Genomic DNA, 21,594 nt, shown 5'->3' with positions numbered 1-21,594 from the left:
TGGGCGGTTATTATATATCTTTTTCCTAGGAGCGGACAGACTGTATTTCTTACAGTATGTATGTATACACGTAATTATCTAATTTTACAAGCCAGAAAATCTAGACTAGTTTTTTTTTACCTACTATACAGGTATTTTACAAGGAATACATTCAATTCCGAAGTATCCATCAATCTATCTGTTATCCAGCCGCTTCGCTTTTGAGCTTGATCTCAAATAAACTACTTCTGATCCTGAGATTTCCTGGAAGGTGGCATCCACGTGGGGATGCTTAGCCAAAGAACGCCCGCCCGTAGGCCTGACGTCGATTTCTTTCTCCCTGTCTTTACAGGTAAAGGCTGGAGTAGCACCTCTCGCTGTCTATCTCTCGATGACTCTGAATTGTTGTCTCTGATTTTTTTGGAGGGTTCGAGCACGATCCTCGTTCTAGAGTATCGCATTCCATTCGCGCCTCATCCGTCCTCCACCGGCACCCATCCAAACCAACTCCTATTTCTCTCTCTCATAGAAGACCCACCCTCCCCTTGCCTTTTCCATTCCCCTCAAAATCCCTCACTCACTCACTCATCAACAGCCAAACACATAGCCGTGGCATAATCCCCATCATGACTAATGCTAATCCTCACCTCCTTCGGCAGCGCCTCACCCTCCTCCCCATTCCACCTTTCCGGCAGCACAACCGCCACCGGCGCAAAGCTCCTCGTCTCTCCTTCTTTCTGCTCCGGTTTTAAAATCAAGATATCGTGGAATGTGAGGCGGCGGGACTGGTGAGCTTTGATGATTGCTTCTTTGGCGGCGAAACTGTGGTGGGGGAGGGGAGTATGTTAGTTTGTGGTTCTGGGGGTGAGAGGGTGGGTGGTGATGATGAAGTTGAGATGTCAGGGCGAGATTGGGTGAGAGGAGAGGTGCTGGGGGTGTATATGGAGGTGCGAAAAGGGAGAGGAAGGGAAAGAAAGGGGGATCGTGAAGGTTGTGTGAAGATATGGAGGATATAGGAAGGGCAGACATACCGACCAGCCAACCATTGTGCGACTTTCCGCAACTCTATGTCAGCAGCTTCGAGATCCCTCCCTAGCTCCTCAAGACTCTTTTCTGGCGTCCCGGCCTGGATCTCATTTATTTCCTCTGAGGTCATCTCGTCCGTGTATTCCAACAGCCTGTCTCTCATCTCCTCGGAAGTCTCCTGGTTGCTGTCATCTGAAATCACCTCTCTCAAATGCTCAAAGTTGTTCTCTTCCACAACATCATGAGGAATGCCATCCTCTTGCTTTGGAGGTTCGTCCCCAATTTGCGGTGGCACGCCATTAGTCCGCTCGGGCTCGCTCTTAATACTAACAGTGCGAAACGTCGGGAACTTTTTAAAATACTCGTCCCCAACCTGCTTTGACGAGCTATTAGCGTTCGTATGGCGATATCCCCGCTTGCCATAGCCTCCCCAATCATCAAGCATCTCCAACTCCTCTGCCAGAGCAGCAACCTCCCAAGGGTGCACGTAAATCCCCTCTCTCCCCATCAGCGCGAGTATGTTCGCCTCTGATCTGCTTGGTTTCTGCATTCCTCTCGGATACAACTCTCGGTAAATGGTGAGTGGCTGTGATTTCTCCCTAGCAAGGTCAAGATCCTCCGGGTCGACTTCGTTTTGCTGGGTAAGTTCGGCAACCCTGTTCGATACTTGTGAACTAGACGAGTTTGACGAGGACGAAATCGAAGACTCTGTTGACTCGGCCAAGTTCTGCGTCGTATTTGGTAGAGATAATGCAGATTCCTTCTGTTCCGTAGTACTTTCTTCACCATCTATATCCCGTCCCTCCAGTACACTGTTGTCTCCCACTCCGGAGAATGGGTTTCGTTCTGATGTCGGAGGAGCCGATTCGTCAGAAAATATCGATTCTGGGTCTGTTGTCATCGCTGGGATGTCATGGGTGGTTGTAGGCTGTTGAGAAGCAATGCGCCCTGCGTCGACCGTCCCCTGGTCACCTATAGCTCCATCTTTTATCTCTCCTGAAATGCTATCGATCACTCCGCCATCTTCGCTCGGTATCGGTAGACTTAATCTTATATGCTTCGCAACTTTTCGCAGAATGCGATACTTCTCTCGCTTCTGCAGTAGCTTCTGTTGAATCCAGTCCTCCTTCCCCTCGGAAGGCATATTTCTATTGTCTTGTCGCCATTGGTCCGCCACCTCTTTCATGGTCGCGGTAATCCAAACACGATCCCCTTGATTCTGAATTGGGGTTTTGTTTTCGTCTTCATAACCCTCGTAACCTCTCTCCGTCATCCACGTCTTTCTGCATTCCAACGCAGCCCTCAATAAATCTAGATCATTTCTAGCCTCATCCTCAATATGTTTTGCCATATCTGACTTCTTCTGAAGGTCTTCGGACCTTTTTTTGTTTCCTGGCACATCCGCGCCAAGTTCAACCGCCTCTGTCCCCTGTTCCAAGTCCCTCTCCGCTTTTCTGCCCTCCTCCTGAGGTCCTTTCTTCGCACCGAAGATACTCTTGACATTAGAAAGCCAAGTTGCAATTCCATCACTCTTCTCCGCCACCTCCTTATCCTCCTCCGTGACCTTCTCCGATTTGGACTCCTGAGGCTCTTTATTGATCGCCAATAAGTCCTCTCGTTCAAGGTCATTTTTGCTTGACTCCTGGACTTGACCCGCATTCTGAAACTCTTCTTCTCCCACCAACCTTATTGCCCCTCTGTGTTTGCTCAAGAAAGCCCTTCTACGCGCGTCACCTTTAAGCATGAAAGTCCGTAAATCCTCCACCTCCTTCTTTCTCATCCCCAATTTCTCCATAGTTTCCTCCCACATCTTCATGCCAGTCCTTCTCTTCGCAGAGGCCCGAAACAATTCGAAATTCGCATATGTCCAGTTGTGTAACACTGGCCTGATACTGCGCTCTTTCACCTCGCTCCGCTTCAGGACCATTTTTGCAAACCTGAATCTACGTTCGCTCCTCAATATTTTCAGGATCCGGGAGACTTGGCATATATCTGTGCCAATCCGATATGGGGAAGGAAAGGGCGTGTAGCGTGGTAATAGAGTCATGGTTGCGTTGCTAGGTGGCTAGCAAGCTGGCTCTTGGATGTTGGACAGAAGGGTAGCTGGGTAGCTAGAGATTCGTGGTGCAGCTTTTGTAGATCCGGTCCGAGGTGCCTGTATTCGAAAAGATGCCAGTACCAGGAGTAAATCAACGCTTCGCCGACAATTCAGTGTGCAATCCCCACGCCGCCTCATCCATCTCTTCTTCCCCCTCCGCTTTCCCGCCTCCGCTCCTCCAAATATAGTTTGCTGGCGTTCAGTTCGTGAAATGATTGGAACAGAATGTTAGACTAAGGACTGGCGAGTCCGTGAAGTGGTGGAGTGTACTTGGAGTTTTGTTGGAAATGGATCCAGCGAAAGACGGGATTCCTATGAGTAGGAGACCAAAACTTTTGGACAGGAGCTTGGGCCCGGTCTTGGGTTGACAGGGGGTGCGGGAACGCTATCATGTGGGGCTACGGTAGGTGAGCATACCTTAAGCATCACAATGGAATCAGAAAATACATCAGACCAACTCTCGGGATATTTACAGAGAGGATATGACAGATGCGAAAGTAAAGTCGATTTCATTCAGCTACAATGCAACGCCATGCCAAAATACAGACTTGAAAGTACCATTTCCTCCGATTCATCATCAACATCTCGCATGGTCACCAATCGGAGAAGCACGCCTGATCCACACATTGCTCGATGCATAAAACAGAGGTATCGAAGACCTCGACCATAAAAGTAACCTCCAGACGCGATTCGCCGTCATATCATCATCCTCTCAATCTTCTCTACCGTCCATGTCAGTGTGACTTAGTTGTCGTCCAGCAGAGGAGCTCTCTCCTGATCAGCCGAAACGACATTTTGATCTCTTCGGAGGCTGATCTCCTTGCCAAAAATGCCTGGGATGGCAATGACGAGGGTGGCAACGAAAAGGGTAGCCATGATGGTGAATGCGAAGATCCACTGGAAAGCAATGGTCTTGGTGAAGAATTGGCCAACTCCGAGAGCAGCGGTGAGGTAGCTGAGAGCAAATCCCATGGTGTAGTCCTATTTCTGTCAGATTTGACTCACAAGTTCGGCTTGGAGATAATACCTTGAAGATAATCAAGAAGAACAATCCATAAACCAGAATACCCCAAATGGCAATATTGGCCAAAATACGAGCAGGTAATGTATGCGCATTAACAGCAATAGCTCCGTTCCAGTAAAGCGCAACGAAGTTCCAAGCCAATGGTCCCGAGACAGCTGGGATATGGATTGCTCGGGCGTATGTGTTGTGGCGGAAGTAGAGGGAGGAGAGGTTGAAGAAGTTAACGACTAGGATGACTTCGGACCAGAAGAAGTGGCCCCGGACGAAGAGCATGATCCAGCCGAATTGGAGGAGGTTGTTGAAGATGAAGTGGCTTCCTACTCCAGCAGCAGCTTGGACATGGTCACCGTTCTTGGAAAAGAGGTGCCACATGTAGCCAATTTGAGACAAGAAAAGAGCGAGCCTAGAAAGTTAGCCTAGTACTCGGAAGACTTGCGGCTGGGATTGAAGTGGAGAGCAGGAGAGAGCAGCCAGCATACCAGTACAACGAGCCCATCAAAGCATTCAAGGCGAACGGCGTTGGGTAAGCCTTGTTCTGGCCCCATATAGTATTTCTCCAATGCTTCTTGTCATCGTATGGTTGGGCGAAGGTATAGTTGACGGTGGTGATAACTACGAGGAGCCAAGTGATGATTGTCAAGACCTTGTATGTCCAAATTGCCTGAACATTGTGAGACTCGCGCTTGGCGAATGGGTTTGCTGGGCGGTGTTAGCAGAGAATGGATTTTTGGTGGAAATGAGTATTTGGTGTCAAGGATACTGTCAGGTTGGTGGGAAGTTGCTAGATCGGTAGTATTTACCTTGAGAGAAACCAGCCATGTTGGTGGATGGTGTTTGGTGGTTGAGAAGCTGGACGTGCTAGAATTTTACAGACGAGGCTGTGATGCGGGAGTCAAGGTTCAACCTGCCTAAGGAATGAGAAATTTGGTCTTCTTCCTTTGAGATGGAATTTGGAAGCAAATTATATGTACTCACGATGTCAAAAGTCACTTCGCTTCAGTGAATGCGGATGTCGAAGACGAAAGAGTGAAGAGAGAAGGAATGGAAGGAAGAAAAGAATTCCCAGCCCACAAGGAAGCTTTAATGAACTTTTAATTTCGATCCGATCCGATCAGGCAATACAGACAAGGCAAGGCAAGGCAAGGCCAACCCACTTGCCTCAGTGACGTACCTACCCAGGTCCCGCAACTCCTACTCCTATTGGTCACAATCATTTAAACCAGGCCTCGGGTGGCCATGCAACAAAGGAAGAGCTTTTCTGCTGTCCTATCATTTGCCCACTTCTCCCCCCACCTGAATCAGTTTACACGACTTTCGTCTTTCTTGCGAATCGAACAGGCAAGTGAGAGACGCGTCGAGGAGTGTGGCGTTGTGACAGGAGGGCGAGGAGGGGTACGAGTGCAGATTATGGCTCTGCTGGGCTAAGTGCGGGGAAGGACAGGGTCAGCTGGGTCGCGGATCAGTGAGATGCCAGGATGATGGCTAAGGGCGGTGTTTATTATTGTTAGTCTGGAAAATTGAAATCTCCTGATCTCTTTTCCATGCGGGTAGTTGTTTGTGCTCTTTTCAGGCTCTTATTGATGCGAGTTAGCTAATAGAATGAGTAAACGACCAAGAAACTAGTGTTGGTGTTGATGTTTTGTTGCCCCTGAGCTGCATCTCAAGCAACGGCGTCTGTCACACGGCATCAGATTGACGGTGTACAGAAAGCGTGGTACCGGACTTGTCAGATTTGCAGCTGGGGGACGGCGTGCTGCCAACTAGACGGGACTTTGCTCTAGATCGGTCCAAATTACTGGATGATTTCTTCAACCGGTCGAACCTTTCTAATAGACGGCAATGGGATTTGTCCCAACTCTCCTGATAAGAGCTCTTGTGGACAGTCCTTAAGCCGACGCCATCTGAAGTCGTCTATTCCATGGTTACGAGTACTTTCGTGGGCCAATACTGCATGCTGATCTCTCTGGGCGTTCATGCAGAGGACGAAGACGAAAATTAAAAGGTTACAGAAAGTCTAGCAGCGACGTCATGTTTCACGTTTCAGCTTGAGCCACAGTTGAGGTCTCAACAGCCACAACCTTACTGTGGACGCGCGATTTGCAGCTATCGGATCTTCCCGAGGTCCGATCAACGCAGGCTGACTGGTTGCCTGCCCACCAGCTCTGGAGCTTCCATTGATGATTGTACAACAACAACAACACAGCTCTATCAACTGTTCTCAACCAACAACATCATGAAGCTCACTACTGTCTCCCTTCTTGCCCTCTCGGCTGCAGCTGTCAATGCCCGATTCGTAGAACAGCATGAGACTGATCAAGTCGTCATCAACGCCATAGAAGATGAGCGCTTCCTGATAGAGCTCTCCCCAGGGAAGACACAATGGGTTACTGAGGAAGAGAAATGGGAATTGCGCAGAGTAAGTCCTCCATCTTATCACCTCTAGCCTCCACTAATACATCCAGAATGGCCAAAACTTCATGGACATAACCACAACCCAAGACCTAGGCTCCAACCTCAAAGCCAGCTCCAAGAAAACACCCACCTTCCCCTCCAAACCTACCCTGCAAAAGGACCTCTCCCCCCTTATCAAGACCCTCTCCAAGAAGAACATGCGAGCCAACCTCGAAACTTTCTCCGGCTTCCACACCCGTTACTATAAATCCGACTACGGCCGCCAATCTTCCGAATGGCTGCTGCAAAAAGTACAAAAGACAATCTCGGATTCAGGCGCAGATAAACATGGTGCCTCTGCAGTACATTTCAAACATCCCTGGGGTCAGAATAGCATCATCGCTACCATTCCCGGAAAGAGCAATTCCACCGTCGTGGTTGGCGCTCATCAGGATAGCATCAACCTCTTCCTTCCCTCCATCTTCTCCGCGCCTGGCGCAGATGACGATGGATCTGGAACCGTAACTATCCTCGAAGCCCTGCGTGTACTCCTCACATCTGAAGATATCATCAAGGGGAAGGGAGAGAATACCGTGGAGTTCCATTGGTACTCTGCGGAAGAGGGTGGATTGCTGGGCAGTCAGGCTATTTTCACAGAGTACGAGAAGACGGGACGAGATATCAAGGCTATGCTGCAGCAGGATATGACTGGTTTCGTGCAAGGGACTTTGGATGCGGGAAAGAAGGAGTCGGTGGGAGTCATTACTGATTTTGTGGATCCTGCTTTGACGGACTTTATCAAGAAGATTGTCACTGAGGTATGCTTTCCCATCCACTCATCAATCACTTCCGAATGTATTTGCTAATAGCTGCAGTACTGCGAAATCCCATACGTCGAGACGAAGTGTGGATATGCTTGCTCTGATCACGCATCAGCTTCCAAAGCAGGATACCCATCAGCTTTTGTCATTGAATCCGCTTTTGATGACTCCGATAAGCATATTCATACTAGCGATGACACGATCAAGTATTTGAGTTTCGATCACATGCTTCAGCATGCTAGGTTGACTCTTGGACTGGTTTACGAATTGGCTTTTGCGAAGTTGTAGGAGTGGGTTGATGAGGGAAGGAAACTTGACTCCTAGTAGCCGGCCATGATGTCTCTGTACCGAGTTTAAAGATTGTAATCTATGATCGATCTGTTTAGTTTTAGAAATGATTCGCTTGACAAGCCGAAATTGTAAGTGATTAAGACTTCCTCCAACCATCAAACCAGCAAGTACTTCCCAAATGGGAATCTCACTCTTGCTAGGCTCTTCCTCACAATCCTCCTCCCTATGCAAGCAGCTTAATACAAACATGTATTACAAACCGTAAAGTATTTCCAATCTCGCTTTTTCTCTCAGATCACCACATGGTTCATACAACTCCAGCCTTCGACTCATACATCAACCATACCTCCCAAGTCAAAGAGTCACCACGCCCTCCCCTCCTTCCTCTCATTGGTCACATCCCCGTCTCTTGATCCCGCATTTCATGCACCCAATTCCAGGCTGCCCCACATCTTCTTATCGTATCGCATCCTAGCTCCCGAGCTCTCCATATCCGGTCCATCCAGGCTTCAACATCCATTTCCCCTTTGTTTTAACAACACCAGCATCAATCCATCCATCTACATCTGCATCGATAGATTCCTGCGTTGATTCTTCATTCTTATCGTAAAGAAAGGATAAGAAACCCAGTTCTCGGCATCAGAATACCTAGAACTACACAGCGCAACAAAGCTCCGATAAGCGTCGCATCCAGACACGTCTACGCGTCATTCATCCATCCATCCAACAATCTATCTTTCAAGTACAATTACCCAGTCCGCATCACATTTCGATCCCACGAAGCACAATCCAATTCATCTCCAACCCGCAATCATGGCGATTTACTCCTCCGTCCCACCACCCTCTCAAGTCCAAGCCCCAGCGCAAGCCTCATCCATCCCCAACCAACCCACGCAACCCATCGACGTCGCAACATGGGCATCCACCTCCCTCCAAAGTCTATCCATCTCGCCCTCCGCGCGCGGAACTGGCGTCACTCTCTCTCTCCCATTGGAGGACGATCTTGAAGTTAAGGTAAAGAAGGCTGTCAAGGCGGAAGGAGGTGCAAAGATGCGGAGAGATAGTATGAAGAGACGGGAGGCACTGCTTAAGGGAAAAGAGGGGAGTAGGAGGAGACAGAGGTGGGAGAATGGTATGTCTTCTCACTTCCGCTATGTCTTACATTCATTATCAAATCCCCACGCCAAGCCCTCAATATCATTACACTTTCAAGCAGAAATCTTATGCTCTCCCCCACAGACAACCTCCTCCACAACCCACACATAACCCCCCCTCTCCCCTCCGACTGGGCCCCCTCAGCAACCCACCGCGTCCGCCACATCCCCTACTACCTCGCCCCCCTCTGGGACGCCGGCATCGCCCACCGCGCCTCCGAGCGCGCCGCCCACTCCTCCCCATCCTCCATCCACGCCAAACGCAGCGGCATCATCGAAGAGAAGGGCCGAGTCCCAGCCGATCTCAAGAACAAGCTCAAGAAAGCCAAGGGTGCCAAAACCCTCTTGCAGGAACTTGAAGGAGAGGTCAGGGCATTTGTTAGGGATTTCGAACGTGCGGAGAGAGTTAGGGAGGCGAAGCTGGCGGGGAAGATGTCTGGGCTTGGTGGGAATCAGGATAAGGATGAAGATGCATTGCTAGATTCTGAAGATGAGGAGATTGTTTTTATCGGGAGAGATAAAGACGGGAAAGGCATCACAATGAGCGATGAAGTCAAAGACGTCGTCGAGGAAGAACTCCAGCGCGAGAAAATCGTTTATGAGGGCTTAGAGGGTAGTCCTAGCGGGGGGTTTGCGAGGTGGCTTGTTCATTCTCTGGCGGGATATTATGGCTTGCAGAGTTGGAGTGAGACAAGGGAGGGCGCGCCGAGGAGGAGAGTGGCGTTTGTGGGTGTTAAGGGTGGGAATGGGAATGGGAAGAAGGGTGAGAACTTTGGAGTTGATGATCTGCCGAGACCGCTTTGGGGGATGGTTTGAGGGGTGAGGGTGTTGTTTACCTACCTGGTATCAGCGAGTGCCTTGGTTTTATCCAGGGCGAGAGTCTCCCAGACATGCTTGATTCTGAAGAGCAGCGGCTTGATCCCAAGCGTTTGTATGTTGCTACAGTCCATATCTTTCGTCCTCGCTTTTGATTTTAAAATTGTCTGATTATGTTTAATACCGTTCATTTCCTTTCATCCTCATGTATTGCATGTTTCCTTCTTTCATTCACTATCGATCTTTCATTCCATTGCTTGTCCGTCGAGATAGAACCGTACACATCTAGATACACGCACATAGAGCTAGATTTCCAAATCTAAACAAAACTAAACTCTCAATTTTTTCTCCAAATACAGCTCTTACACCTTGGCCAAGATACATTCTATACAGCCACATACTTCAACCTGTCCCGTCTTCTTCATGCCACTGCCTAAGAGTCAATGCCTGTTGTTTACCCATACTTTAAGCGAGTCCCCAAGCTCCAAGCCCATCCCTCCTCCTCCTACCTACCCGCGTAATACCAAAACCACCGTCCACCTCCCCACTTCAATCCACTCCAATCCAATCCCACCCTCCACAACAACACCACTTCTCACCACTTCTCTCCTATCACTATCAGTCCTATGACTCCCTGGCCTTTGATCTCCTCTTCCTACTCTTTTTCTCCTCTCCTCTCCTCTCCTCTCCTCTCCTCCTCTTCCCTTCTTTTTTCTGAAGTTCAGAAACTCGGTAAGTTACTTTAAACGCTATCTATTCCAGGAAACAATTTTAGTTTCCGAGATAACGTTAGTTTGTTGTTTAATATTGCTTCCAGGTCTATCCACTCCTACCCCGAACAGTCTATTTATTCATTGCTTTATTCTTTTATTCATTCACGGCCGTAAATGCCAACCCACCTGGTTTAGAAAGTCCGTGTGTCTAGCTATAGTCTTCAGAAAAGACATAAATACGGTAGAGTTAGTGAAGGGATTTCTATAAATACAAGTTTAAATTCCTGGCATCAGAAACACAATTGCGCAAGAAGGCAAAGACACGAGTCAACAATGCTGGGCGCCGGTTTGTATGAATTACTGGTAGGCTTAATAGTGGGGAATGATGAATCCTGAAGGAGGATACTGGAATGAGAGGTGAGGTGCGTGCTGCATGGCGCAGTGCAGGCCAAATTGAGTGATTCGTTGAAAAGATGATAGGAAGTAGAGATACGATGGGGGAGTAAATGACAGCAGGACATGTGTATGACAGCAATACCATACCTTCACCTGAAGTTACTACGTCTTGTAACTTCAAAGTTAGACTTCTCAGGGTCTCTTTCTTTAAGATGGTGCTTGCCAATCATATAGATTTTTATACATACAGTATCTCAATAAGCAGATCCAAGGTACGGACTGTTTCGTGCATGTGGTGAGTAGTGCTGCACACCATCCCACACCATCCAAGCTGTTGTGTATTGTGCTTATCGTATGTTTGATCTCTAGAGTAAGTGGTAGAGGGAGAAGAGGGGTTTATATAGCTTGTCCTGTCGTCTGGGACGGGACCACCGAGGGTAGGGAGATGGTTAAGGATTCGACTTTGCCAAGTTGATCATCAAGCGGATTCACTACACATGAAAATTTTCAGTCACTCGTACATACTTCATTTTCATAACCTGAACAATCCCTCCTGAATCGTCAAGTCAACCATGCCATGTGTAAAAACAAATGTGTTTATGGGCATCTATAAAAGCTCTACTGTCAACCAGAAATTCCCTGTATTTCCTTGTAGTAAGTCAGACGAAGAGACTGCGACTATAAGATATGGCGCCGACACTTATCGGAGAGCCCTATTCAATATAACCTCCTTAGAAATTCGCTTGGTGAAAACTCAGGCGGTAACTAAATCTCCTACTCGGCGCTGGAGAAAAGGTAAGAAGGCTGGTGATTCTTGTATTCAAAATTGCTAACACGAGGGAAAAGGAAAGATATCATGCTGTCGCCTCGAAAGAAGGAACAGAAGAAGATAAGGCTGGAAGGCCAGAGTATCACTAGCAAAGGATCGAGGCAACAAGCCAATTGCGTTATTGGGCCAGATTAACTGGTATCATCGAATTTCAACGAGGAAGTCGATGTTGATCAGATCATAGCAGACTGGGAGTGGATGTGTGCTCATGCATAGAACCCTGAATTCTCTGACAAGATTATGATGGAAGAGGTGAAGGATGTGATATTAATCGCAAGGGTGGGCAGACATCTCTAAATCAACATTATGGAGAGCGAAATATTGACAGTGGACGTTGAAATGACAACAACTTCAGCATTCTCAACAACGTTTTAGATCTAAATTCTCCAGAAGACGAGTTGATCTATTTGCTGTCCATATCCATGTTGCTTTGACATTTGCTCCAAACGACTAGCTTTAAGGATGAATTGTATTGGCTGCCCGTTTCCATTAGCCTTCTGAGCAGGGCGATCCTTGAAGTCAGGTCAGGAATCTCATTCGACCGTTATTGTATTTTCTAGTTGCAGGCAGTGTTGCGGTGCTTATATATTATGTCTCTCGGGCCGACTTTCTGATGTTTGGAGAGAGCGTCATGCGCCAGGCCGATTCTCAGAATCCCAAGTTCCGGCATTGGAAGTAAATTACACATTCCGAAAGGCCTGTTTCTATTGTTGATCTAATTCACTCCAAAGGATCAGTGTCTCTTCTCAGAACATGTAATTTGAGATATGAAGGAGCTGGGAGGGGCTATAAATATACCCGCTCGTGAGTTTCTTCGGCATCAAGATAACAAGCTAGGTAGACTAAAAGTCGCATATGATACTTTCTCGTTCAGGATTTCAAAAACATATTTGGATTATAGGTCATAGCCATGACTGGAGGTCTCTAGTGCTCCGTGGGATATTCCGGTTAGTGCAAGGGGAGATCAATCTGGCTGTGGTGTGGAAACCAAAGCTGCGGCAGTCGGAACGTGACAACCGGAGCGAGGAATGGCAATAGTTTTGGCTTTGACAACAAATAGTGACTTTTTGTAATCAACGGCTTATTCCAATTCGTCGCAAATTTTGAGTCTTTACCTACTGCACGACTTAAATAAGTATCAATGTTTAATATCATAATCCTGTCAAGTTCTGATACTCATTTTACAGCACCAGAGTACTAACGCGAGCCGTATGGTGCTACACCACCACATGCATCGCTGAGATCGTGTAGGAATGCCTTTGCTTTTGAAAGATTAAGCCTCACAGAAGCCGAATATATACCTCACTTCCACAGGTGGGTACGCCTATCTTTGGTCGCTAGCCTTTATTCACCGGATACTTACCAGCAAGGTGAAAACTTGAAGGTTCCATTGTCCTCCAAAGACTAAATCAGCTGGCAATCGCATATTGCAGGAGTGCAGGTGACCTTCATCGGGGATCAAAAAAGTGACACAGATCAGGCAAGGTATCCCCTCAACTGCCGAAAACACACTTTTCTAGGGCAGAGCGCTGAAGCGAGGCGCTAAGGCTGCCTGGACGACAACAAAGTGTTCTAATTTCAGCGTTCTTCGCTTAATTACAGGGTCTCGCTACAGGTGTGTTTGATACGGCAGTTGAGGGGATACGTATCCCCCGGCTTGAATGTTAAATGTGTAGAAAACTGGAGTCAGTGTGGGTAGCTTTCTAGGGTGTCTATCCAACAGAAATCGCTGCTTTGAGCCCTTCTACGGAGGAGTCCTCTCAAACCTTCTACAGCTACTCTTACCTTTTACAACAGACCTAATTCTGGCTCGTGCTCTAGCTCTGTCTAGGGCCTCCGACCACTCAGCACTTGAAAGTCAGGCCTCCGACCCGCAAAAGTTCACATTTACCATTCAAGCCGGGGGGGGGATAGTAAAAGGTTTGAGATACACTTAAAGCCTTACTTAGGGCTAATAATTAGTAAAATCATTAGATTAACACCTTAGCTGACTACCCACACAAGGTCCAGTTTTCATGAGGTTTAACGTTTGTTTAGGGGGGCTAGAGTAGGCTTAAATCAACTTAAATTCAGAGGTCCCTTGAGATCGACTCCATCGCAACAGAACATGAGCTTTATGTTGTGTACCAGAGACACGCTTTTCTGGCTTCCATTCTCTCAGATTCATTCCTTAAGTTCTGTGGGCTGTTTTAAACTTTCTCTGAGACAAGCTTTTCAGCGTTTGGAAATGACAAGAGAATATTTTGATGTTAGCAAGAAATGTGATGGAATGACATTGAAAGGACAAATGGCAGCTACATGTGTGGATGTTTACTAATATCATTTCACCAGTAAACTGAGATTTATTTGTATTAATCTATACCCAGAAGAAAAACTGCTGAGCAAGTCAAATCAAGCCCCCCCCTCTGCAGATTCTCGCATGCGGCCCACATTCCCTGAATCATGAGGCTCATCTGGCCTTACGAACTCACACTCCTAGAATTGTCCTCTGTTGAGTTCCAAACTGCGTCGATACCGGCTGGACTTCCTCTCAGCATCCAAGCCATGTTTTATACTTCCATCATCTCTTTCCATCTTCTTGTGAATACAAAAGTAAAAGGGCATCCAACCTCAGCTTAGTTACCCCACTTCTGGTGGGGACCTCGCTTATCGGTGAATATTAACAAACCATTGTAGCAGAGGTCCACGCACACCGAAAGTACGTCGTCCGGAAAGCTGAAGGCACGAGCAACTATATAAAATCCTATGGATACTGTGTAATGGGTTGTACAAAGCAGAGAAAACGGCGAAAGACTTTGCAATGGGTCTGGGTTGGCGGGTTTGCAAACTGCTGGAAGATTCCTGCCTTTATTGCAGTATTTTGCTGAGCGGTTGGGCAGCTGGACAACCAGTATTGCCGATTCAGGGGTGTAAGATGTTTTTTGCTTATGTAGTCTCATAGATCATGGGGCAGGTTTCCGAGGAATGACAGCGAGATCCGAGGTGGCAACAACCACCCTTCTGATCGCTGATTGTGAGCCGAGAAACATTACATTCAGCTTTCTCATTCTGTTCTTAGTGAATTGGAGCTTACGTTCCATGCTCCCGCAATTCATCAATAGATTCGTCCTAAAAACTGTTTTCTCTGCTTCAGTCAGCTCGAATGTTCATGGTGAACTGAGAAGTTATTACGGTCCCTGACTGCATTCTGAAAGTCAAACAGAGTGGTTAATATAGCCATGAGCGGCCATGCTTGACGCCAGTCTTTGCCATATGTTCAACTTTGCTGTGAACTCGTGAAACCCTGTTCAGTTTCGAAGCCGCGATAGTGTCAAGACGGCCCTCAGTTATTCGGAGAGAGCGTCGCTCGTAATTGCCTGTTTGTACCAAATCTGTAAATGAGTACAGCCCCACAATAGGAAAGTCCAATATATTGAAAAATCGAGAGTATTTGTACCTGATGATTGTAGATCTATATTCTTCTGGAGAGTCAGAACATTCACCGTCAAGAACTAATGACAGATATTTCAGGCCCCGAGAATCAAGTGTATAAGATGGGCATACAAACACGTCGATGGGCGAACTTTGAATCGACGGGACTGTTGATGATGACACCTATGTCAAGAAGCTCACATGATATGGTGGAGTTGCGTAACTTTTACTGCAGATCCCTAAGTCTTTTCATATCGTGGCGATCCTCCATGATGAGGGGTTGAGGAACTTTCGATGCATTAGCTACAAGAAATTCCTGAATAGAAATTGTACACGCTTACCGTGATGGCGAATTTGCAAGATGTCGGTTTTCGAGTTGGATATCAGCGACAATCAATCATTACATATAGAGAATTTTTCATAGTTTTTCGTCCGAAGTCTCTGGAGTACCTCAAAACAGGCTGCTGATGGTGAACTCTATATCCTTTATGTAAAGTCAACAAATGTCGACTTTCTTATCTAGCTTTGAAGATCATTGAAGAAGTGAATATTCTGTCCGAATTACAAAGTATACATTGAACTACCCAACTCGATCCCCTTGCTTGCCGCTAATCCAGACCCCCCACCCTCTCTTCCGCTAACTGCTTCACCATTGTCTGGACTTCGCACTTTACGAGATAGGAAACCCACCAGCCAACAACATTACACCCTGCGGATCATACAACGACCTAATCGCCTTCAACCTCTCCGCATTCTTCTGACCATACAACTGATCCCACGTCGTAGTCCCATAAGCATATCCCGGATACTGACTACCCTCAACCAAGATACCCTCCGCCCTTGCAATCTCCTTCAAATGAGCAATACTCTTCTGAATCGCATCATTCCAAAACGCATCGTTCTCTGCCTCACCCCATTGAAAAAACGCATTGAGTGGAAGTGGCGAGTCCGCATGAGGATACGCCGAATCAGTAGCATGTTGTCCGTATGGCAGGAAGGGCTCAATATCGTACTGCATAAGAAGACCATCACGTGCTTCTGTGAACTGACTCCAGTAATCTGTTTCGTTGGCTACAGCAGCGAGCAGAGTGTGGGTGAGTGTCGTAGTGGAGATTGATGCGAAAGTTCCACGAGCACCTTGTCCGAGTGATGCCAATGTTCCTGTTATCATGGAAGTGTAATCTTGCGTAGCCAGATTACCGAATGTTTCGTTGAAACCGTTGAAGACATCGAAGTCTGCTGGTCGGCTCTCGCCGTCGTAGAATGAGAGGAGGATGGCGCCGGGGAGAGCTCCACCGCCCATGGTGAGAATTACGGAAGCTTTGGGGTCTTTGCTGTTGAGGTGGAAGGACATAGTTGCATTGATGAGACCTGGTACTTGGGTCCTGTCAAAGAATTGAACGCCACCATAAATTTTGCCTGGTAGTGGGACAGTCTACAAGATACGAGTGTGAGTTTATATCCTGGCTGCAGGGCAAGTAATTGAACGTACCTTGTAGACGATCTTCGTCACTATGCCGAAGCGGTTCAGGCCACCTTTCAACGCAAAGAATAGATCCGGTTGACTCGCATCGACGGTTTTGATTTCTCCACTTGAAAGAACAAGCTCATACGACACCACAGTATCGGAAACAAGCCCGTATTGGTTGGTATACCAAGAGTAACCACCGGACAGAGTAACTCCTCCTGTCCCAGGGCCATCAGCTCGACCTCCGAGGACATTGACACCTGAATTATTGAGAGCGTTATAAACTTCCGTGAAGCCCTTTGAGTGTATCAGTCAAGAGGCTTTTTGAAACAGAGTGAGGGAGACAAACATTTCCTAGACCAACTTCAACGGTCGATTTGTCTTCCGATAATTTCACTTGCTTCATCTTTTGCAACGATATATGAACACCCGTTGTGCTTGAGAATCCAGGTACTGAAGTATATCCAGCAGATTTGACAGCGAAAGGTGTCTTTGTCTCACCAATAATTTGGAGGGCTACCGACACATCATGGGCGTTAACAACCTCGACGACACATAATGGTGTTTGAGACGAAGAGGTCATGTAATGTGTTATGGCTTCGGTGTATGGATTCGTGGTAGTCGAATTTGTGTCGGTCGAATTCGTTTCCCCAGGATTATAGTATACATTTCCATTTATGCTATTCGCGATATGAAGACAAACATCATCAGGAACTGATTGGCAAGCTTCGTCTGCATCGCTTTCTGCTTGGCGTTGAATCAGAACTCCAGCAGATACTGAAGAGATCAGAAGTGGCAGAAGAATTGGAACATGCATCGTGATAGATTAAGCAGTTGCTGGCAAGAAAATGTGACTGATATCCTTGAGTGAAGACGCAAAGGAGGAATTGGAAAGCATTTATTCCATAAAATCGAAATTTGTCGGAGTTACCAGTGAAGGCGCGAATTACGTGTGTAAACTTCTGTCAAGGCGTGAATTAACTATGTAACTTTCCTTCATAGTTCCTACAGCCTTAATTTCTTGCAAAGTTACATTGAAAGGATTAAATTAGGGCCGAGAGTGATCTAAACATACTTTTGCCCAGAACACCGAAGTTCCGAGAACAGTTGACATCCTGGGCATGATGTCGATATAGACTTTTGTCACTCTCGCTCTCGCGCCCAACCACTTTCTACGTAAAGAGCCGGGACTCCCGGGCCATTATTGCGCAAGCCAAAATCAAGGGTAACGGTCGCTTCAAGTCGTGCTCTGCCAGGTGAAGGAAACCTCGGCTCACTGAACATGTAGACTTTGAGCTGTTCCCTGGCGGCAATCCTTCATCTTGGAGAATTGGCAGAGATGATCTCGCTTACAGTCAGTAAAACGCCGACACCATTGGCTCCTCCTTGTCACCGCCACATCGTTGCCTGAAATTCATGCATCCAAAATCTCATCAATACAGAAGCCACACAGGTGACCAGGCGTTATTCTCGTGTTTTGATATGTCCCTTGAGTTCGGATCGTGAGCTTCGAGGCAATGATCTTCAATTGCGTGCTGTTCGCTCCCTTACCATTGCTAAGCAGAAATGAAGCTTGTAAGACGGTGAGATATATTCCGATCGATCTTCCCGTGTGGTGTAGACATAAAGATATGAACTTGTTCTATTGTATCCTTCCTTCAGACATCACATCGACCAAATCTATAGACAGATTATTCTTCCGAACAATCAACTCACAATGCCAAGCAAAGTCAAGTGCCCTACCTCACAAACTAACAATGATGAACTAACACACCTCCAGATCGCAACACCCGAGGAGTACCTCCCAGCCCACCTCGCGCTCCTCGCCAAAGAAAAACAACTCAGGGAGCTATCCTCCTCTGTTGCCGCCGAGCGGCGTGCTCTCCCCATGGTCCACATAATCAAACCCTACGCTTTCACCAGTCCCACTGGCCCAACCACCCTCAAAGACCTCTTTGGGACTAAATCCCAACTGATCATCTACCGCTACATGTTCGAACCTACCGCTGAGGAAGGTTGCCAAGGTGGCGCCAAAAGAGTATAATTTCGAGCCTGCTGAGAAGCTGAGTGGGGAGAATCCGGGGCTGAGTGTTTTTAAGTTGGAGGATGGGCAGGTGTACCATACTTATTCGGGGTTTGCCGGGATTGAGAGTCTAGCGGGTGCTTATGTATTTTTGGATTTGACTCCTGCAGGGAGGCAAGAGGGTTTTGACGGGCCGGCCGAATTTAAGACACCTGAGCAATATGCGCGGGAGAGTAATGGTTGGAACTGATGGCATGTTAGCCACACTGGATCTTGAACTTGAAACAAAAGTACTTACTATGCAGGTTTCTTGATTGTGGTCGTTTTTGATATTTTAGCATTTTGCCATTTTCCAAACTTTATGTTTGGAAATGGAATGATGAAAGAGTAGCAGCCAGGGCACGGGGTATCCTGGCAGGCTGAATGACAACATGAATATAACAAGATAGAATTTACTAGAACTAATTTACAGGGGGTAAAATATGCTAAATATAGCCATGGGGGCCATATGAAATAGTTACACTACTTACGGTAGCGTATTTATGGTTATTCTAACGTGGGTCAACACGCCCGTGAGACCCCTCATGATTGACTTAGGTTTAGATCCGTTCGCTCTACATGTCTGATATAAGTCGGAGCCATCTCTGCGTTATGATTTAATGTTGAGAGTGGAGCTGAGGGAACTGTTGTTTTTGGCTATCCATAGAATTATATTTGTCTGTAGAGGAATCATCAAACAATCAGATGCCTGCCACGTCAACTGCCCGCTAAGATACCCTCGCTCATAACACCATTTACATGACTAGCGAAGTAAAGCGGGCCTCGGTCAGTTTTTTACAGTATGACACCAGGTATGGACTCGCCAAAGTGACTAATGGTTGTGGTGGTAAACAACATCGTTTGCTCCAGCCAAGGACCTTTGCTGGTCTAAGCGAGACGACTTGTATTTTATTATTATTGGACAACTACAAGCGGAGACGACAACAATCAAGTTGAATTAAGCTTAAATTATATACCTATTCCCAGGTGAAGAATGTTTTCGCGGGAATGCACGCATTCAACGAAATCGCGTTATTCTCCACTTTTGAATCGGGAGCGGTTCAAGAATTTGTACAGAGGCTGGTTTTATTCTCGCAGAACAGTTTCCTTTCCTTTACTTTGCTTCTTTCCCATGATCCAAATATATCAGATTCATGAAGCCCATCTCCAAACCGTTTACTAGAGCTCTGAAAATTATCATGTGAAGTAAAGAATCAGAATCCGGCCTCATTGATATTGCCCCACTTTCCCACACCCCGCATTGACCCCGCGTCCCGGAACGGCAGTTCAACCTCTCGGACTTTCCAAGAAAGGCAATTTCCATTCTCAGCACCCTAAATTCTTTCCTTTCCCCGAAATTTTCTCCATAAAAAAATTCGCAAGGATTTCGCGAAACGTCTTTTTAAAAGCCATCAGAAATTCATATCAGATTCTATATCCAATATTTGCTTCTGCGGTCCTTGATTCTCTATCAACCTTGAGGATAATCGCTGTAATTCACATCTCCAGGAACACCAAAACTCAAAATGGGAGACATCTCAGCTGCTTCACCAGCACCTCTGATAACACATATCGTGTTGTTCAAATACAAACCTGACATCACGTGGACGGATTTAGAAGCACATTTCGATGTCTTCTTACAATTACCTCAAAAATGCTTGAATGAGGATGGAAAGCCATACATGGTCTCCATGAGAGCTGGTACGTATCAATTCACACCACAAACCCCAAAAACACCTGGCTTTCCCTTCTCCCTACAATCAAAGTTTTAACACCCACTTCTAGGCAAAAACCAATCCTGGGAACCCTTCTCCAAAAACCTCACCCACGGCTTCGTCCTCGAATTCGCCAGCCAATCCGACCTAGACTACTACCTCACCACCGACCCCGTGCACCTCGCCTTCTCCGCCGCCGCCAAACCCCTCATAGAAGACAGCGTCGTCCTCGACATCCACGACGGCGTGCTCTTCGGGCCCTCACCACGCGCTCCACCAAACCAGACCAAAACCTACCAGGGCTCCTGCCACTGCCAATCCGTCGCGTGGGAAGCGACCCTCACGGACGCAAAGCACATTCTGTGTCATTGCGGCACGTGCCAGAAACTTGGGGGTGGACCCTATAGTTTGAATGCGATTATTGACAGGAAGGAGTTGACAATTTTGAAGGGGGAGGAGGAATTGAAGGTTTATACCTATAAGGGGGATTCCGGCAAGGAGGTTAGGTGTTATTATTGTGGGAATTGTACGAGTCATGTTTATCATCAGCAGGAGATTATGGGGGAGAAGATTATTGTGAGGACTATTCTTTTGGAGGGTGGGAGCGAATTGAGTGTTGGTGGGGAGATTTTTGGAGAGGGGAAGTTGGGGTGGGTGAGGGAGTTGGGGAAGGTGTTGGATAGTGCTTAGATCGTTTTGAGAAGTCAGGTGCTCGGAAAAGTTTAGGAGTTGAAATGTCAAGATGACAGCAAGATATAGAATGATAGCAGCCGCTTACGCATCGTCGGGTCTACTTAGGAGCTCAGGTTGGCGTTAGAATTATTGGTCGGTCATATTCAAATTTCAATTTCTCTTGTATCATTTCAATGTTCCAAGTGGAGAGAAGGTTCATGCCGCAATTGAACGATTTCGATTTGAGGCGTGGAGATTTTGATGTTTGCCTGTAGCTGAAGGGGCGTTTTATGCACCTCCACGCTCTTACCACTTTGCTCCCCATCCACAACATTCACTCTTTGACTTCACTCTTTGACTTCACTATTCAAAACCCCTTTCCCCGCCCCCCCCCATCCCCCCCCCCCCCCCCCCCCCCAGAACACTGCCACCATACCAGCCACCTCGCACCCAAAACACACTCCCTACTCCTTACTCCAATCCAGACACAATGCTCCATTCACTAATTCAAAACATTTCAACGACTTGAAATTTCCTATAAAAACAACCGCTCATCACCGTACTTCTCAGAGCATGAAAACCCCAAACGATCAAAAGAATAGATAGGGTTCAACCATTCAATCTGCTTCCTTGAAGATAGCTAGGTCTCTAGAGGGCTGAGAAATACAACCGAAGAAAATTGAAATTTGAAAGAAGGTACAATCGTTAACGTTAATAATTTGACGAGT

The 21,594-nt window shown here is 47.0% G+C and overlaps 7 protein-coding genes across 8 annotated transcripts; 4 read left to right on the top strand and 3 right to left on the bottom strand.

Annotated features, from left to right (window-relative positions):
- Window positions 1-3,442, bottom strand: ONS95_014432 (uncharacterized protein). Its single transcript, XM_058508081.1, has 2 exons — window positions 1,011-3,442; window positions 1-801 (listed from the first exon to the last, which is right to left on the bottom strand). Exons 1-2 carry the CDS (start codon window positions 3,050-3,052, stop codon window positions 561-563), a joined length of 2,283 nt encoding a protein of 760 aa, XP_058355761.1. The 5' UTR covers window positions 3,053-3,442; the 3' UTR covers window positions 1-560.
- A 190-nt stretch (window positions 3,443-3,632) lies between these two features.
- On the bottom strand, window positions 3,633-5,677 carry ONS95_014431 (uncharacterized protein). Of its 2 annotated transcripts, XM_058508080.1 has the most exons (5): window positions 5,103-5,677; window positions 4,928-5,031; window positions 4,607-4,826; window positions 4,131-4,530; window positions 3,633-4,084 (listed from the first exon to the last, which is right to left on the bottom strand). In XM_058508080.1, exons 2-5 carry the CDS (start codon window positions 4,944-4,946, stop codon window positions 3,848-3,850), a joined length of 876 nt encoding a protein of 291 aa, XP_058355760.1. In that variant the 5' UTR covers window positions 4,947-5,031; window positions 5,103-5,677; the 3' UTR covers window positions 3,633-3,847. The 2 variants fall into 2 exon arrangements, with proteins under 2 accessions (XP_058355760.1, XP_058355759.1); XM_058508079.1 differs by lacking the exon at window positions 5,103-5,677 and having other exon boundaries at window positions 3,633-4,530.
- A 683-nt stretch (window positions 5,678-6,360) lies between these two features.
- Window positions 6,361-7,627, top strand: LAP1 (Leucine aminopeptidase 1; the record flags this gene model as incomplete). The annotated part of the gene is made up of 3 exons (XM_058508078.1): window positions 6,361-6,543; window positions 6,590-7,336; window positions 7,394-7,627. 3 exons carry the CDS (start codon window positions 6,361-6,363, stop codon window positions 7,625-7,627), a joined length of 1,164 nt encoding a protein of 387 aa, XP_058355758.1.
- Window positions 7,628-8,443: 816 nt separating this feature from the next.
- On the top strand, window positions 8,444-9,600 carry ONS95_014429 (uncharacterized protein; the record flags this gene model as incomplete). Its single annotated transcript, XM_058508077.1, has 2 exons — window positions 8,444-8,762; window positions 8,870-9,600. 2 exons carry the CDS (start codon window positions 8,444-8,446, stop codon window positions 9,598-9,600), a joined length of 1,050 nt encoding a protein of 349 aa, XP_058355757.1.
- A 5,818-nt stretch (window positions 9,601-15,418) lies between these two features.
- Window positions 15,419-17,523, bottom strand: ONS95_014428 (uncharacterized protein). Its single transcript, XM_058508076.1, has 4 exons — window positions 17,493-17,523; window positions 16,767-17,379; window positions 16,442-16,714; window positions 15,419-16,384 (listed from the first exon to the last, which is right to left on the bottom strand). The coding sequence occupies exons 2-4, from the start codon at window positions 17,232-17,234 to the stop codon at window positions 15,620-15,622; spliced, it is 1,506 nt and encodes a 501-aa protein (XP_058355756.1). The 5' UTR covers window positions 17,235-17,379; window positions 17,493-17,523; the 3' UTR covers window positions 15,419-15,619.
- A 611-nt stretch (window positions 17,524-18,134) lies between these two features.
- ONS95_014427 (uncharacterized protein) lies at window positions 18,135-18,461 on the top strand (the record flags this gene model as incomplete). The annotated part of the gene is made up of 2 exons (XM_058508075.1): window positions 18,135-18,146; window positions 18,198-18,461. 2 exons carry the CDS (start codon window positions 18,135-18,137, stop codon window positions 18,459-18,461), a joined length of 276 nt encoding a protein of 91 aa, XP_058355755.1.
- Window positions 18,462-19,849: 1,388 nt separating this feature from the next.
- Window positions 19,850-21,039, top strand: ONS95_014426 (uncharacterized protein). The gene is made up of 2 exons (XM_058508074.1): window positions 19,850-20,180; window positions 20,265-21,039. The coding sequence occupies exons 1-2, from the start codon at window positions 20,006-20,008 to the stop codon at window positions 20,882-20,884; spliced, it is 795 nt and encodes a 264-aa protein (XP_058355754.1). The 5' UTR covers window positions 19,850-20,005; the 3' UTR covers window positions 20,885-21,039.
- Window positions 21,040-21,594: the final 555 nt, after the last annotated feature.

The sequence above is a fragment of the Cadophora gregata genome (genome assembly GCF_030347475.1).
Source record: "Cadophora gregata isolate MNR1 chromosome Unknown scaffold_9, whole genome shotgun sequence".
Lineage (NCBI taxonomy): Eukaryota > Fungi > Ascomycota > Leotiomycetes > Helotiales > Ploettnerulaceae > Cadophora > Cadophora gregata.
Note: the sequence above shows the minus strand (reverse complement) of the source record. Positions and strands in the feature narration are given on the sequence as shown.

What these genes read in the sequence shown, in the direction of transcription:
- ONS95_014426 (XM_058508074.1), top strand. Translation starts at nt 20,006, where the DNA reads ATGGGAGACATCTCAGCTGCTTCACCAGCACCTCTGATAACACATATC. An exon ending in CATGGTCTCCATGAGAGCTG is followed by an intron (nt 20,181 to 20,264) that starts GTACGTATCAAT and finishes ACCCACTTCTAG; the next exon opens with GCAAAAACCAATCCTGGGAA.
- ONS95_014431 (XM_058508079.1), bottom strand. An exon ending in TTGATGGGCTCGTTGTACTG is followed by an intron (nt 4,531 to 4,606) that starts GTATGCTGGCTG and finishes CTAACTTTCTAG; the next exon opens with GCTCGCTCTTTTCTTGTCTC.
- ONS95_014428 (XM_058508076.1), bottom strand. Translation starts at nt 17,234, where the DNA reads ATGCATGTTCCAATTCTTCTGCCACTTCTGATCTCTTCAGTATCTGCT. An exon ending in TTGAAGTTGGTCTAGGAAAT is followed by an intron (nt 16,715 to 16,766) that starts GTTTGTCTCCCT and finishes ATACACTCAAAG; the next exon opens with GGCTTCACGGAAGTTTATAA. An exon ending in TGACGAAGATCGTCTACAAG is followed by an intron (nt 16,385 to 16,441) that starts GTACGTTCAATT and finishes CGTATCTTGTAG; the next exon opens with ACTGTCCCACTACCAGGCAA.
- ONS95_014432 (XM_058508081.1), bottom strand. Translation starts at nt 3,052, where the DNA reads ATGACTCTATTACCACGCTACACGCCCTTTCCTTCCCCATATCGGATT. An exon ending in GCACAATGGTTGGCTGGTCG is followed by an intron (nt 802 to 1,010) that starts GTATGTCTGCCC and finishes CCCCCACCACAG; the next exon opens with TTTCGCCGCCAAAGAAGCAA.